General features: G+C 37.8%; 1 protein-coding gene across 3 annotated transcripts in view; it reads left to right on the top strand.

Annotated features, from left to right (window-relative positions):
• Positions 1-419: 419 nt before the first annotated feature.
• ARID4A (AT-rich interaction domain 4A) overlaps positions 420-16,885 on the top strand; it is a 65,366-nt gene continuing 48,900 nt past the window's right edge. For 2 of the 3 annotated variants that reach the window (XM_028113119.2, XM_028113055.2), the window contains exons 1-7: positions 420-584; positions 1,664-1,720; positions 4,060-4,170; positions 6,311-6,376; positions 7,561-7,651; positions 15,234-15,313; positions 15,403-15,497. In XM_028113119.2, the coding sequence (XP_027968920.2) occupies positions 1,715-1,720; positions 4,060-4,170; positions 6,311-6,376; positions 7,561-7,651; positions 15,234-15,313; positions 15,403-15,497 (449 nt within the window). In that variant the 5' untranslated portion in view covers positions 420-584; positions 1,664-1,714. Of the gene's footprint in view, positions 585-1,338; positions 1,557-1,663; positions 1,721-4,059; positions 4,171-6,310; positions 6,377-7,560; positions 7,652-15,233; positions 15,314-15,402; positions 15,498-16,885 lie in introns of those variants that run through there. The other variant, XM_088024580.1, reaches the window with a different exon arrangement.

Genomic DNA, 16,885 nt, shown 5'->3' with positions numbered 1-16,885 from the left:
CAAAATGGCGCCGAGAAACGGGCTTAGCGCAGGCGCCTTGGAAAGACCCTGCCCCGCCCCCGTGCAAATCCTGGCTGCAGCTCCGGGTTCGGTTTCCATGGGACACTTCGCCGCCAATCCTCGTGCCGAACTGCTCTTCCTGACCCCCCAATTTACCAATCAGTGCTCAGTCAAGCACATCCGGAGTCGCCTCAACCAATCATTTTTCAGGACCTGATTACTCAATACCCGATTCTCCAGTAACGTTAGGCTTCGGAGACAGCCAATCATAAGTGGAAGATGTCCTACCTGCTGTTTTTCGCACCAATCCGTGAAGTTTCATAGCTACATCCAATGAGGACGGCAGGTAGCGAGCTCCAATCCGAAGCTCTTCGGCGTCATGAGCAGCCAATAGGAGTTCGTGTAGAAGCGAGTCTGCTCAACAGCTTGTTATTTGGTGGATTGTGGCAGTAAATCGGGCGAGTGGGGAACCGGGCGCAGGAACTGCTGCCGCGGCCGGGAGTGGTGCTGCCCGGACTGGGGCCCACGGGGGTCAGTGGGGCGGAGGACACGGCTGCTGACAGCGCGCACTTCACCCGCAGTTGGTAGGTGGGGAGAAGGGAAGTGGGGGATACAGAGTGGACGAAGCGGCAGTAGCAGCTCGTGCTGCTGCCCGGAGTCCCGGTGCAGTTGGAAGCTTCGGAGGTGGGGAGGGGGTGCTGGGCAAGCGGTGCGGCTAGCGCAGGCAAAGGGGCAAGTCGTGGAGCAGCGGCAGTAACTGCAGGAACCGCCGCCGCAGCCGCCTCCTCGGCGGCTTCCCCGGGAAAATGGCTGTGGGGCTGGCCGCGCCGCTAAGTTTGCTTCCGCGCGGTGAGGAGCGGGCTGCTTGGGGGAGCCGGTCCCCAACTCCGCGGCGCGTCCTCCCCTGTGGAGTCCGTGGCAGGACCCGAGGGGCCGGGGGCAGGTACCTCTCCGGGCTGTACAAAAAGTTGAGGCGGGCGCGGGGAGGAGGCGGTGGCTGCCGCTGTGCGGCTCCCCTCCCCTCCCACACCCTCTCCGGGCCACCTCCCCTCCTCCTCTCCGCCCCCCCCAGCCCCCTCCCTCAGGCGGGTCTCCCCACTCTCGCGCCTCCCGGCTAAAGGCCGCGGCCCCTGCCCCATCGGTGAAGAAGCGCTTCTCCTTTCTGACATGGTGCAGAGCGGAGGAAGGAGAGCAATGGCGCCGTGACACTCCGCTGCCGCCACCGCGGGCCCGGGGCGGGCCGAGGGGGCCGAGCGGCGGAGGCGGGGCGCGGGCCGAAGTCGGGGTATCTGGGGGGCGGCTGAGCGAAAGCTCGGCGACCCCGCCTGCGGGGGACCTGGGGAAGCCCAAACGGCGCCCTGCCCTTTTCCAGAGCTCTCGGTCCTGGGGCTCCGAGTTGAGCATTTCGGGTCAAAGTGGCGAGCAAGGCGGGGGCGCGGTGGGCCGCTGGCGAACTCCGGGGAGGAACGGGCTGCCCTTTGGCGCCCGAGGGGCTCTCGCTGCTTCCTCAGCTCCTGCGTCCTGGTTGCCCTCCGGGGGATCTTATCCCTTCGCTGGTGAGGGTTTAGCCTCTCCCCGCTGGCGTTTGTTTACTTTCTTTCCTTGGGTCGCTCCCCTCTGTTGACTGATTCTGTGCCTGTCTTTCCCCTCCCCATGGTTCTAGCGACGGAGAAGATAGCTCGTTGAGCTGGAACCCCACAGATCACCAATAAAAATGAAGGTAAGTGGAGTCAGCGCTGCTCTGAACCTCGTGCCCTGGACACTGCTTGTCGTGAGGCTGGTGCTGTGGTATGTCATATTTTTTTCCTACTCAGAATTGATTCCTCTACTAAGCAGCGCTTTCTGAAAATGAGGACGTGTTGAAAGGGTGAGAAATGATCATTGTGTCTAACGCAGTGAGTCCGGCCCCTCTCTGAAGCAGTTAGCACTTTGGAAAGGCTGGTGCAGCCTTTCCATTGTTGTCCATTGGGCTAGTATTTTTAACACTTCCTGTGTTGGCAGCAACCTTTGCAGAAGTAAAGCTTTTGTCCTGTTTTGGTTCTTTGGGGGATTTTTTGAAATTTTTTTTCTCCCTCAGTGCCAGTATGATTTTCTAAGGAAGGACTATGTGCATTGTGTAAGGGAGAGATCATTTCTTTTGCGAAAAATTCTGTAGCTAAAATATTTGAAGGTGAACTGAAACTAATGTTTTGTTTTAGTTGTCATTATAGTAAATATTTTAAAACCTACATATAACCTAATATATTCTTCTGAAGATAGCTAATAGTGCACACATCGTATGTGATACTTTTAGGGAAAGGAAGTTACAGCATTGTGTAGTGCAGTGGCATTGAATATTTCAAGTCAGATATTTATCTTCAATTTGCATTATTTGTAAATGCACTAACTTTAAAAGGTACTTGATTCCTTACTCATTTAGTGTTTCAGTGTATTAAACTCTGAAATACAGCATTTCTTTCTCTTCCTATCTCCTGGAAATGACACATTACCTTCTTTAATGTTACTTGGGAAAACTTACTGGAAAAGCAAAAATCATTTTCTACTAAAAAGTGTTATTTCTGAAGTGTACACTGTTACCTTTGCACTTAGCGATATTGAATCAAGCCTATATGAATACATTTGAATCAAGCCTATATGAATACATTTAACTTTAGAAAAAAAGGTAAAATGACAGACTTAGAATAACAATCAGTCTGTTACTTCAAGATTAAAATGAATGGTAGAATGAAATTTCCCACATCTTTCAATGTATCATTCTGATTATGGCCATTTGTTGAAAGTAGATGTTTTTTAGTAAAGCTTATTTTTTTAATATACCAGGAAGATTAGTGTGATATACTAGGTACAGCACCAAGTTTTGAGCCGTTAGTTTGTATCTCTGCATTTATCAGCTGAATTTAGACTTAGATTTTTTTATTTTTTATTTTTTCTTATTAAAGATTTTATTTATTTATCTGACAGAGAGATAGAGAGCACAAGCAGGGGGAGTGGCAGGCAGAGGGAAAGGAAGAAGCAGGCTCTCCATTGAGCAGGGAGCCCGATGTGGGGCTCGATCCCAGGACCCTGGGATCATGACCTCAGCCGAAGGCAGCGCTTAACCGACTGAGCCAACCAGGCGCCCCAAGACTTAAATTTTTTTTAAATGTAGATTTTAGCCATTGGTTCCCCCAAATAATGCTTTCGTTATCGAAAGGATTGGCTTCATTTTTTTTTTTTTTTAAGATTTTATTTATTTATTTGACAGAGAGAGAGACAGCAAGAGGGAACAGAAGCAGGGGGAGTGGGAGAGGGAGAAGCAGGCTTCCCGTGGAGCGGGGAGCCCGATGCGGGGCTCGATCCCAGGACCCTGAGATCATGACCTGAGCTGAAGGCAGATGCTTAATGACTGAGCCACCCCGGCGCCCCTTGGCTTCATTTCTTAGTCTATGCAGTTATTCTGTATCCAAAAAGATAACTGCTTTAATGTAGCTATATTAATAAACATTTAACTATGTATTATTAGCATTAATCTTAATAGCATTATTTCTTCTAATTTGAAGACAAAATTTTCAGACCATAATTAAATAACTTAAAGTCTTATACTTACTATGAATATACCTTTTCTGATTTTGGAGGTTTTTTTTAATTTTGTAATTTATTATTATTTTTAAAGTAAGCTCTACGCCCACCATGGGGCTTGAACCCACCACTCAGAAATCAAGAGTCGCATGCTCTACCGACTGAGCCAGCCAGGTGCCCCTGTTTTGTTTTTTTTAAATATGTTCATTTCTTAAATAAATTATAGAATTGTTGAAACATTTTGTATCTGGAGGAAAAAACATTATCATATGTCCTTACTGATACTTCTCAGTTAAAACTTAAGATGTTTTCTGTTGTCAGGATGTAGTTTACATAGTAAAGGAATGTAATTGCTTGCTTTAGGGGTATTTTCCAAATTATTAATGACATTAGTAAAAAATTAATGTTCTTACTACTTTAAGTATAGAAACTTTTAATGAGGCTTGAGGTTGGAGTAGGGGAGAATAGTAGTGACATTCACATTTTATGTTCTTTCATCAGGCGGCGGATGAGCCTGCCTATCTGACAGTGGGAACTGATGTCAGTGCCAAGTACCGAGGTGCCTTTTGTGAGGCAAAAATTAAGACTGTGAAAAGGCTGGTAAAAGTAAAGGTAATTTTTTTTTTTTCTTAATGCAACCTGGATTGAAGAGAATTGGGGAGGGGAACACTGCAAATTAACATTTTATTGAATCATTATTACGTGAAAGCACTGTTATATACAAAACTGTTGGAAAAGCACATTAAGAATTAAGGAACTCAAAATGAGAAGTTATTCCAAAATGCTTCTCTGAAAATACCATGTTTATGAGACTTCCTTTTATTTGGCTCTCTGCTGTTGTGGCATGCTTACTTAGGCTATCATCTGTTTTCTTCCCTTTCATAATGTTCAGGTAGAGACGATTTCAAGTGATTATTAAAAATAATATAGTGGAAATTGTTTTTAAGACGGTGTTAGAAAATGATTTAAGAAATGTATTTTTTTAAAGATTTTATTTATTTATGTGACGGAGAGAGACACAGCGAGAGTGGGAACAGAAGCAGGGGGAGTGGGAGAGGGAGAAGCAGGCTTCCTGCAGAGCAGGGAGCCCGATGCGGGGCTTGCCCCATGACCCTGGGATCATGACCTGAGCTGAAGGCAGACGCTTAATGACTGAGCTGCCCAGGCACCCAAGAATTTTATTTTTAAGATGCTTTTATGACCAGAAAAAAGGTCACCACGTTATTCCTGTACAATACTTGGAAATACAGAAAAGTACCAAAGGATTAATACCCATAGCTTAGCTCTCAGAAACTATTAACATTTTTGTGTTTCCATCCAGTAGTTTTCCTATATAAATATTTTTAATAATCTTACTAAAATTACAAGTGTAATCCGTATTTTATTATAAACATCTTTAACATTACAGAGCTGTATAATAAAGTTCATGAATGTCTTCTTTGTGATACCACTCCAGAAAGATTCGATATGGTCTGTCAGATACTATGCAGTGCCTACCATAACAATATTGTTGTTGTTGTTATTGGATCGTGTTGTACTTTCAGTTTTGCATTTTCCTTTTCACTTCCATATCTGATCTTTTCCTACAAGAATTAAGCACCGTAAAAGGAGGAAATGTTAGACTTGTTCTATCCCCAACACCTAGAGTAGTGCTCAATACATAGTAGGTACTCAGAATATGTTGAATGAGTAAGTGACCTGGAGCAGTTATTCTCAAAGTGTGCCCTGGACCAGCAGCATCAAGCATCAGCCTTATCTGGGAACTTGTTGGAAGTGCAAATCTCAGGCCCAGACCCCAGACCTACTGAGTCAGAAACTCTGTGAGTAGGGTCCAGTGATTTTATTTTATCAAGCCCTTCAAGTGTTTCTGCTACATGTTGAAGTATGAGAACCATTGAACTAGAAGAGTATGATTTGTGTGGCAGATAAATAGATTTATCTGTGATTATTACAAGATTTCTGTTTAAATTTTGATCTGATGAAATTTTTCTTCAGGTATTGTTACAGTATCACTTGACATTTCTTTGTTTCATTTGGCCATTTTACTATGTCAGCTATATGGGATTTGATTACTAAATATTTACTTGGATTCTTTTGAGAATTTAAACTTTTTGTTAATATTGTGGCTCTTGATATATTTATTTAAAATCAGTACAGTGATTGGGGAGGTCTTATACATTACATGGAATTTCAATTTTCATATTTGGGTACTTGCTGTATGTGAATGATTGCACTTTGTATTTGGGAAGATTTGTAGTAAAAAGGAGTACTTACTTGTAACTGACCTACATATCTTGATTATTTAGGTTCACTTTATAAAGGACCAACAGTGTTCTGGTTTTAATTTGTTTACCTTGTATGTGGGCAATAAAAGTTTGATACTGTTTTTTAATATACTTTGTGACAGAACCTTTTATAACTTGTTGATAAGAAATAATGAAGACAGTTTTAAACTTTTGCAATAATCACTACAAATTATAAATCTTGTATAGTTCATTAATTCAGCAAACATTTATGAAGTGCCTGTAATATGCATTGACACTTACTTGCTGACTGCTGGTATAATGATGAAGGAGGATTCTAGCCCTCAAGGAGCTCACAGTTAATGAGAGAGACAGTAAACATAAATATAAGACAGTGTAATAAATATTAAAACAGAAGTAAGCACAGGATGCTAAGAACACATAAAGACTTCATAAACATGTTGTTTTAAAAGTAATGTGCAAATTATTGTGCAAAAAATGTTTTCCAGGTACTCCTGAAACAGGATAATACTACACAATTGGTGCAAGATGACCAAGTAAAGGGTCCTTTAAGAGTACGTATGTTTTGCAGTTTAAAATCTGTAATGATAAATCACAAATACATATGGTAAATTACTGAATTTTACGTTTGTAGGTAGTTTTAAAATTTATAAGAATGTTAAAACAGAAATACAAATGAAGTGTTATAGAGTTAGTATAAACTATGTTACACTGGCTGTATCCTTAGTTTAGAAAGATAAATCATCTTACAGAGGGTAATTTAGTACATATAAACATGAGTTTTCAGCCAGCTTTTGTTTTGAACTCTTGGATTAAATACCTCATTTTTTTTTTTTTTTAACATTGTCGTCAGAGGTATTAAGCCTGCTAAGGAATATACTAGTATCATAAATTTGAATCTTATGTCCTTCTAACTTTTTTTTTTTTTAAAGATTTATTTTGAGAGAGTGAGAAAGAGAGAGAGTACATGAGAGGGGGTAGGGTCAGAGGGAGAAGCAGGCTCCTCGCTGAGCAGGGAGCCCGATGCGGGACTCGATCCCGGGACTCCAGGATCTTGACCTGAGCCGAAGGCAGTCGCTTAACCGACTGAGCCACCCAGGCGCCCTTATGTCCTTCTAACTTAACAAGTAAAGTATGTTGACTTCATAATTCAATTTAGTGGGTACCTATATTGTGTTTTCCATCCATTTATGGCCATTTGTTTATGTAATAAATCTTTGTTATGTCAGAATACCACTTCGGTTAATATCTGATATACAAAGGTCTGGAAGCTGAAAGGTCAACTGGTCCATCCCTCTCTCTCAGGTGAACCTTTATCTAAAAGGTCCCTTAAATACGAATGCTGAATCCAATATTTGATATTTCTGTGAAAGAAAATTGAAGCTACTTTTACTATCTTATGGTGTCCAGTTCTTACATTTCCACAATTTCCTTGAAGGCAATGTGATACAGTACAAAACCTCTGAAGTAAGACTAAAGAGACTGGGTTCTCATCGTCTCATCTGAGCCACAGTATTCAATGTGTGAAATAAGGGTAATAATAACCTTACTTGTGCCGAGGCGTTTTGGGGTTCAAATTGTGTGATAAATATATGAGCACTATAAATGATAAAGATCTAAGTCAATGTAAAGTAGAATTATCATAGGTATTTTTTTCTTTTCAACCCAGGTCATATAGTTGGTGGGAGTGATTTGGTTTGTTTAAATTTGGTAATGAAATTTTGATACTGGGTTTTAGGTTGGAGCTATTGTTGAAACAAGGACATCTGATGGATCCTTTCAGGAGGCTATTATCAGCAAGTTGACAGATGCTAGTTGGTATACTGTGGGTAAGTAGTTAATTTAATACATGGGATTTAATTTGGGATTGCATACCTCTATTTTGTAAATACACTGAATTACATTGGCGGAGAAATATGTATTCTTTACTGTCAATTTACTTGATATAGTTGGCTAAAATTTTAATGACACCTGCTGGTAACAAAAATAATTACTTCTTTGGTCACTTGTGGCTATTTTATCCAAGAATGTACTTCTTTTTTAGAATACCTAGATTATTTCTTTTCAAGAAAGTTAAATTACATGGTTATTTTCTTCCATTAGAAAGTTCATACAAATTGGTATTGTAAGTAATCAGACTTTTTTACTTTTCCTGTAATTACAACTAAGATTGTACAGTTGTAATCTTTTATTGTATTGCTGCCTGTCTTACATAAGGGTAATACAGATGTTACCACAGAATTTAAAGACTAAAAAAATTCTGACTAGAGTAGATTCAAGTCTAGATGATCGTAGCTTAATTTTTGATTTTTTTTTTGACCCAGTCAAGTCTCTGTAACACCTTTCAGGAAAGATATATATGCTACCAATGTGAATGCATACTTAACATTCTATGTATAAGCTTATACTGGCTTTAAAAAACTTTATTGTTGTGAGTAGCAACAAGTGTCTTAATATATGTAAACTAAAACCTAAATGTAGTAGTTACATAGTTGCTGTCATTATGTTGATGAAAATAGCAATGATTAATATTTTCAAATCTCTTCTCAGTACATTCATACTATACAGTCCTGTGGATAACATCCAATCTTTTGTTTTACACTGAACATCTATACCTTTGGTTTTTACATTTATGTCTTGGTATAAGTGATGTAATCATGGTGTGGTTTCCTTAAGGAAGGAAAAGAAATGATCCTATAGGTTTGCTTTTAGTTTACGTGGTTTGTTGCTTTGGGTAAAAATCATTCATCTTCAGGTGATGCTCAAAGCTGTGAACAACATGCTTTGGTTAAAAATTGTACTTCCTGTGTCTTAACTTTGCGGCTGCTATTAGTAGTACCAATTTGTTTTATGTAACTATTTTCTAACTTTTTATTCTTGGATCTCATAGAAATTGGTGTTGGTTCACAACGGGGCTGTTATTCTGAACTACATATTTTTAGGAAGCTTGGTTGTGGCCATTGATAGTTGTTAGGGATTTAGAAACCAAGTTTAATATTAACTCTTAGAAATCAAGTAAATATAATTTTAGTATATTAAACCAGTGGTAAAAATTACAGGCATTAATATATGCAAAATTATGCAAGATCATATGATGCATATTCAAATACTAATATTGCATCCTATTTGGTACTTAATATCAAGGTTGCATTGACAGTACTTGTGAAGTTTTACTGATATAATGCTTATGCTTCTGCAGAAGTGATACTTTTCAGGTTTTCACATTTTGGACTTCTGCACTCCACAATAGCCGATCTTTATCCTCTGTATGAATGGCATTTTAGCATTTCTAAAAGCTAGTAGCTACTGAGCATTCTCTATGGTGATTTTCTGTGATGGGTAATTACAGAAGAAATTGTATAATTCTTTTTCTGAAAGAGCTTAGAATCTTAATTGCATGTAATTCGTGTATCAAGCTTTAGTGTACATAAGAATCACATGATGCTTGTTTTAAAAAATGAGGATTTGAGGACTTCAAATCTCTTCAATTTACTAGGTCTGGGGATGGCAACCCAAGAATCTTTCTTTTTATAATTACATTGGGTGAACTTCATGCAGGTAGTACACATTTAGTAAAATAGTCAATACTTGGAGAAACAGAGACTTATTCAGGAGAAAAATTCAAAATATTTAAGTTTTTTGCATCTGCATAATGACAGCAAGTGACCTAAAAAATTTAAGATGTTAAAAAGCACTATTCACTTAAGTATGTTTAATATAGCACTCTGCTTTAAGGAATATTTAGGTATTGAAGGATGTAGCCCATATAAAGAATGATTCGAGCATAATGAGCCTAAAAGATGGCAAAATAAAATGTGTCATCTCTCACAGGTCATGAATGTTTTATGTTTTTCTTTAATTGAGTGACTACTGCCTGTTGAGTTTAATTCCTTTTTTTCTGAAAATTTTCTTGATTTCTAATTCCTAGTGAAGTATTATATAAGTAGAATCAGAAAGTTACACAAAGTATTAATGATCTCCATATCATTTTTTTTATTTTAAATGATCTCAAAATTTGACTATTAAAAATGAAAGAAAAGAGGATACCATACCACTGGTTTGGATCAAATAAGAGTTCTGATCTTTGGTGATCAAAAATTATCTAGTGAGTCTGGTAACAACTTACATAATGTAGGTATTTTTTCTGTGATAGCTGAATGGCCAATTTTGAAAGAGATTACAGATCTAATATAACCTAACTTAAAAATCTAGTAACTCCTGGCCCTCTAATGTTGAATAATAAATAGCTCCAGTTTATGGATTTTTTTTGTTTGTTTCTTTGAGCCTTGGAAATAATTCCTCTTCTTATAATAAAACAGTGCTTCCTAGCATAATTTATTTATTTGGCAGTTCTTATTTTTGCATGAAAGACAAGGAATGTGTAATGTATGGAAATGTATCATTATCCTTTTAGTCATTCAAAAGGTATCAAAATGAGGATTGGAATTTGTATCTTCATTTGAATGTTGCCATTAACTCCTGGTAAATAGGGCTGTCAATAAGACACTCTAAAACTACTCTTCTTTCACCTTTTTGGAATATGAAAATAACACATTGTACCTGAAAAATAGGAAAATGTAAAGGACAGAATTGTTACTAATTTTAGTAATTTACATATAAAATGCATATACACATATGTAATCTGTCAAATTTTACACTAAAATCTATTTGTGGGCACCTGGGTGGGTCAGTTAGTTAAGCATCTGACTCTTGGTTTCAGCTCAGGTCATGATTTCAGGGTCCTGAGATCGAGTTCCATGTTGGGCTCTGCACTCAGCGCAGAGCCTGCTTGAGATTCTCTCTTCTTCCCCCTTCATGCTCTTGAGTGTGCTCTCTCTCTCTCTCAAATAAATAAAAAATTAAAAAAAAACCAAAATTCTATTTGATTATATATTTTTGTGACAAATGCTTTTTAAGACTCAGGAGTTTTTCAGGCCTTGTAATTACTGTTTTGCACATCAATTGGATCAGATCTCATCGAAGTTCTAGTTAATGGAGTAGAGGAGGTTTAGATTAAACTGGTGAATGGACTGACTTTTGTAGAATGTGCTGCAGGCTTATAAGGCTTTTTAATTTAGTTAGAACCTCTTATGACAAGTTTTTTTATAACCAAAATCGACCACAAATGTTTCCAAAACCAGGTGGTTATTCCACTGACTAGAAAATCATTAAGAAAAAAAGTACTCAGCCAAAAGAAACCTATGCATTCCTGTGATACGCTTTAACCTATTATTTAGATGGCCTTCCATAAGAATTAGCATTCCCATGATAGTTTGTCAATTTCAGTATACATTTGAGAGCTAATTTCTTAAGTTCCTTGATTTCTGAAGTTTTTGACCTTGGCTGCAGAGGGACTTCTGTATCACAGATGATTTTATGTAACAGAACTATTGGTTATACCCAAGGTATGTAATTTTAAAGTTTTTAATTCCATTATGCGAAATATTTTCTTAATATATAAATGTGTATATATAAATATATAAATATACTATTAATTGTAACTGCTACACAGATATAATAATAGTATTTTATTTTTGTAAAGTCAGAATTCTTGACTTTCTCTCCTGTGTTCATTTTATGCCTCTGCTTCATACCTATTTATTACTCATTTTGATCCCCCTTAACAAAACTGTAGCTTTCTGATTCTCAATTTATTCATAACAGGAGGATAGTGATTCCTACCTTGCAGAGGCTGTTGTGAGGATTAGTACATGATAGAAGCTTAATAAGTGATAGCTAATTATATCTTTGGAGAGATAAAGTTAATGTACCGTTATCTTACTATCCTCCAGCATCTAACGGCGCTATGATCACAGGTAGAGCATTTGTATTTGGTAGATAGATCCCTGTTGCTTTTGTTTCTTTTAATTTTAACAGTTTAGAGTTAGGCTTTGTATATTTATTTACATAGGCATTGTTTTGTCTAGTATGATTAACATTATTGAAAGAGACTTAGCTTTGTCATTTTTGTCAAATTATGTTTTAGTATTTATATGTAACATAGTAATAGAGATATCACTTTTTAAAAAAAATTTGAGAGAGAGCACGAGCAGTGGGGAGGGGCAGAGGGAGAGGGAGAGGCAGACTCCCTGCTGAGCAGGGAGCCCTACTTGGGGCCATCCCAGGACCCCAAGATCATGACCTGAGCCGAAGGCAGACACCTAACTGACTGAGCCACCTAGGTGCCTCCGAGGTACTGCTTTTATACTCTTTTGCACTCAGTGGTCTATTCAGATGCCAGTTTTGGCAAGTATAAAACATTTCATAGATTTATAAATCCTTATAGTCTGACTTTTTTCTCTTGGCATATACAGTATACATCTTGAACTAAAAGGAGCTAAATTTACTATTAATATTTAATTATTTCACTCTTACCAAAATGCCAGAGTCACTTTTCAGTGCCTACAGATTTGGTGTTCTTTAGATGATACTTCTAACGTGAAAGTTATAGAGGAAGCTTTTTATAGATGGAACTTCCTCATGATCTGGATAATTAGGGATGTCATGACTACAAGGTTCGCTGTGATGTTGGGTATTCTGTCTTTCAGAAAATCTTGAATAGTTATATAGCTTTTCAAACTTGTATGAAGTACTTAAATACATGCCTTTGTATAGTTTTAGGAGTTCAAAATAAATTTAAACTGTTTCTCTTTGTTCACTCGAAGTTGTAAGTGTTCCTGTGTAAAACTGTGAAATTGTTATTGGTACCACAATTCCCTTTAGAGTTTTTTTTTTGTTGTTCTTACATTATTTCTACCCATGATAAAGTATGTTGAAGTGTAATGCATTTTTTCCTTCAAAAATTTGATTTAGGGTGCCTGGGTGGCTCAGTTGGTTAAGTGTCTGCCTTTGGCTCAGGTCATGATCCCAGGGTCCTGGGATGGAGTCCCGCATCAGGCTTCCTGCTTAGCGGGGAGTCTGCTTCTCCCTCTGCCCCTCCCTGCTGCTTGTGCTCAGGCACACTCACTCTCTCACAAAAATAAATAAAATCTTTAAAAAAAAAACACCTGATTTATTTCAAAGTGATTATTTTTAAAAAGCAAGAAGTAAAGATATTGTTGAAATTTTTCATCAGAGGGGCACATGGGTAACTCGGTTAAATGTCTGCCTTTGGTTCAGGTCATGATCCCAGGACCCTGGGATCAAGCCCCATGTTGGGTTCCCTGCTCAGTGAGGAGCCTGCTTCCCCCTCTTCCTCTGTTCCTGTGTGCTCTCTCTCTCTCAAATAAATAAAATCTTTGAAAAATTTGGAAATTTTTCATCAGAACATTTGATTTGGGGCTGCCATTGATTAATGATGAAACATGGTGGAAAACATTTTGTTGCATAAATTTGATATTATTGACTGGTCTTGTAGTCTCATTTTCCTTCCTCATATCACCACTTAAATGTGTGTGCATATGAGCAATGTGTGTCCATTGTCACCATCTTTCATATTCTAGGCATTAAGGAAAATCGGAACTCTTAAGGTGTTATTCCTTAGTATACTTAGGGATATTAATACATGAATTATTTTAAGTTTGGTACAATAAATTCATGATCTTGAATTTTTAAAGGAACAGTGGTTTATTTATTAGACTTGACACCATATGAATCATAGTTTTGTTACAAATGTTTAGAGCACTGTTAATCAAGTTGTAGATTAGTAATGTAATTGTTGGAGGATGTTGTGTTTTATCCTGTCATTGTGTCTGTAGGTGGTCATTAATTTCTGCATCGTTGACAGTGTACAACACAGCTCCTTTTGTGGAAACATTATGGCTCTTTGAATATGTGCTTCAGGAACTTTTCATTTTCTCTGCATTGTCTCTTGCATGTAAGAGAATTTAAACTAGATGTTTTTAGTCTAAGAGAAGAACTGACTGAGGTAGATAAATATTGAAGAAGTTGAGTGCTCTTACATAAGTTCTTAGCGTGAAAAAAATAAGTTTATGATTAAATATTATTAAAGCAAAGTAATGTAGAATTTCCCTTTATTAACACTAACTTAATTCTGTTAGAATGGAAAAACCTCTAGAATTATATTAGGATTAAATCTTAAAGTAATTTTTGTGTATATGTTATTTTCATAAGATATACAAACATTTATTGATGTTTGCATTATAAGTATTTGAGGTAAGGATTCCATCTTTTTTATTTCTTCATAATGCTGGGCAATCAGGTGTCTTCTGAGAGCATTTTCTTTTTAATAAACTTTGTAAATGTTAGATGTTAAAATAAGAGTGCATTTCTGAAAAATTAAACCTATAAAAATAATACAGCTAGTTATATGGAGAATAAAAGTGATAAAATGTTAAATTCCTTTCCCCCATTTCCCTGAAATATTTAAACATAGTTTCCACACAGTATGATTTTTAAAAAATGTAGTAAAAGCTTTTGAGGAAGCTTCTGTGCAATTATGACTAACTTTCTTAAATTAAAAAAAATTTTTCATCTTATGTTTCCTTGTTTCAGTGTTTATTTCTAAACTTTTTTTTTTAAAGATTTTATTTACTTGAGAGAGAGCAAGTGAGCAAGCAGCAGAGGGAGAGGGAGAGGCAGACCCCCGCTAAGCAGGGAGCCCAATGCCAGGCTGGATCCCAGGACCCTGGGATCGTGACCCGATCTGAAGGCAGATGCTTAACTGAGCCACCCGGGCGCCCTATTTCTAAACTTCTTACATCCTCTAGCAAAAGAAAAAAGTTGAGTCTTATGACTTTAGAATTGGGCAGCCAGTACTTCTACTATAGTAAGTTATCATGCAAATAAGTAGAAGAGTCCAATAATCCAAGAAGCATTACCAGAAGGCAAACAGTTCCTGGAAGTTAAGAGATACTTCTGATAACTTTTGGGAACAAACCCATAATACTTTTTTTTTTAAACCAGGTTTTTTGTTTTTTTTTAAGATTTTATTTATTTATTTGACAGAGAGAGACACAGCGAGAAAGAGAACACAAACAGAGGGAGTGGGAGAGGGAGAAGCAGGCTTCCCGCCGAGCAGGGAGCCCGATGTGTGGCTCGATCCCAGGACCCTGGGATCCTGACCCGAGCCGAAGGCAGATGCTTAACGACTGAGCCACCCAGGCGCCCCATAAACCAGGTTTTTGCTCATTTTAGGATTAAAGATAATTTAATAATCCATGTTTTGACTAGGTTGCTAGTGGTTTCAAGAAGGTGGTTCTGTAGTGATAGAAATTGAACAAGTGAACGGAGATACCTAAGCAGTTGGGGGAAGCCATTTAACTTGCGTCTGTTTGGCAGCTACAGAATGAAAAATGTAGTATGTACATTTTAAAAGGTTTTGAATAGTTAACAAATAATGGTTCTTACAAATATTAAACAAAGGATAGATAAATAGGAATAAGAGCATTCTCTGCAGTGAAATTTTTACTTAGTGTGCATAAATTCTCTGGTATCTCTTGCTTATTGTAGTGTTTGATGATGGTGATGAGAGAACACTGAGACGCACTTCACTTTGCCTAAAAGGAGAGAGACATTTTGCTGAGAGTGAGGTAGGGTGCCATGGATGGGCTTTTTTGGTTGAATAACTTCTAACATCGAGGCAAAATGTGATTTAATTTGTCTGTTGTTTCTTACCTAGACACTTGACCAGCTTCCCTTAACAAATCCAGAGCATTTTGGAACTCCAGTAATTGCGAAGAAGACAAACAGAGGAAGGAGGTCCTCTCTTCCTGTGTGAGTGTTTTTTCATATACAGTAACATTACAGTTATTACAACATTAAACAAATGATTTTTCTAGGATGGCTAAAATTGTTCAGGTAACTTTTCCATAGTATCTTTTATCCTTATGTTAGATATTTTACCTTGAGCAGATCTCTTTTTTAATTATTCCCATTACTTTGTCCGAGAATTATCACCACAACGCCTTTTTCAAAAAGGCTGTTTTTGTCTTGAGTTACTTTGTCAAATTCCTTAATTGATATGTTTTTTCTATTTTAAGTGAGCATATGTATTTTTTAGCCTTTTTATCTCAAAAACATTTCAAACTTAAAAATGATACATAAACTTCGGGGCTCCCGGGTGGCTCAGTCAGTTGAGCGTCTGACTCTTGTTTTCAGCTCAGGTCAGAATCTCAGGGTTGAGAGATTGAGCCCCCTGTTGGGCTCTGCATTCAGCAGAGTGTCTCCTTGAGATTCTCTTCCTATTCGCCTCCCCTCCCTCCATTTACGTACTTTCTCTCTCTTTCACTCTGTCTAAAAATAAATAAATCTTTTAAAAAAATTATATAATAAACTTTCATATACTCATCATCTAGATTCACTAATTGTTAAATTTTTTTGGCACATTTACTTTATCATTCACTCTATAGGTACCTGTTATGCTTATTTTTTATTTAATGATCATTTTAATTGGTCACACCATCTGAGAGGATATTGGAAGCATCATACCTAAAGCATACCTTTAAACACTTTAAGAATAAGGAAATTCTTACATAGTCAAAGTATGATTACCAAATTCAGAAAATTTAACATTCATAGAATGCTATTGTCTAATAACATATAATTTGTATTTCAAATTTTGCCAGTTGGCCCAATAGTAGCCTTTTATAAGCATCCCCTGAATCCAGGATCCAATCCAAGACCATGCATTATATTTAGTTTATATGGTTCTTACTTTTTTTTAAAGATTTTATTTATTTATTAGAGAGAGAGCAAGAGGGAGTGAGCACGAGCAGGGGTGAGGGGCAGACGGAGAGGGAGAAGCAGACTCCTCACCAGGCACAGAGCCTGATGTGGGGCTCGATCCCAGGACACAGATTATGACCTGAGCCAAAGGCAGATGCTTAACCAACTGAGCCACCCAGGGATCCCTAGTTTTTATGGTTCTTCAATCTCCTTTTATCTGGAAAAGTTCTTCAGCTTTTTTTGGTCTTTTCATGACCTTGATATTTTTGAAGAGTACAGGCCAGTTTTGTAGGCTTTTCCTCTCTATGGGTTTGTCTGCTTATTTTATTGTCTAGGTAAGTGAACTTAAACCCTCACATGTTTCTTAATGAGATCTTTTCATAATCTGTTAGGAAATTAGAGTTACATTATCTGGCATACATAAAAAGTAGAAGGAC

Source organism: Eumetopias jubatus, unplaced genomic scaffold, assembly GCF_037043125.1.
Source record: "Eumetopias jubatus isolate StellerSeaLion01/CBP00866 unplaced genomic scaffold, mEumJub1_p1.0 scaffold_7, whole genome shotgun sequence".
Classification (NCBI taxonomy): Eukaryota; Metazoa; Chordata; class Mammalia; order Carnivora; family Otariidae; genus Eumetopias; species Eumetopias jubatus.
Note: the sequence above shows the minus strand (reverse complement) of the source record. Positions and strands in the feature narration are given on the sequence as shown.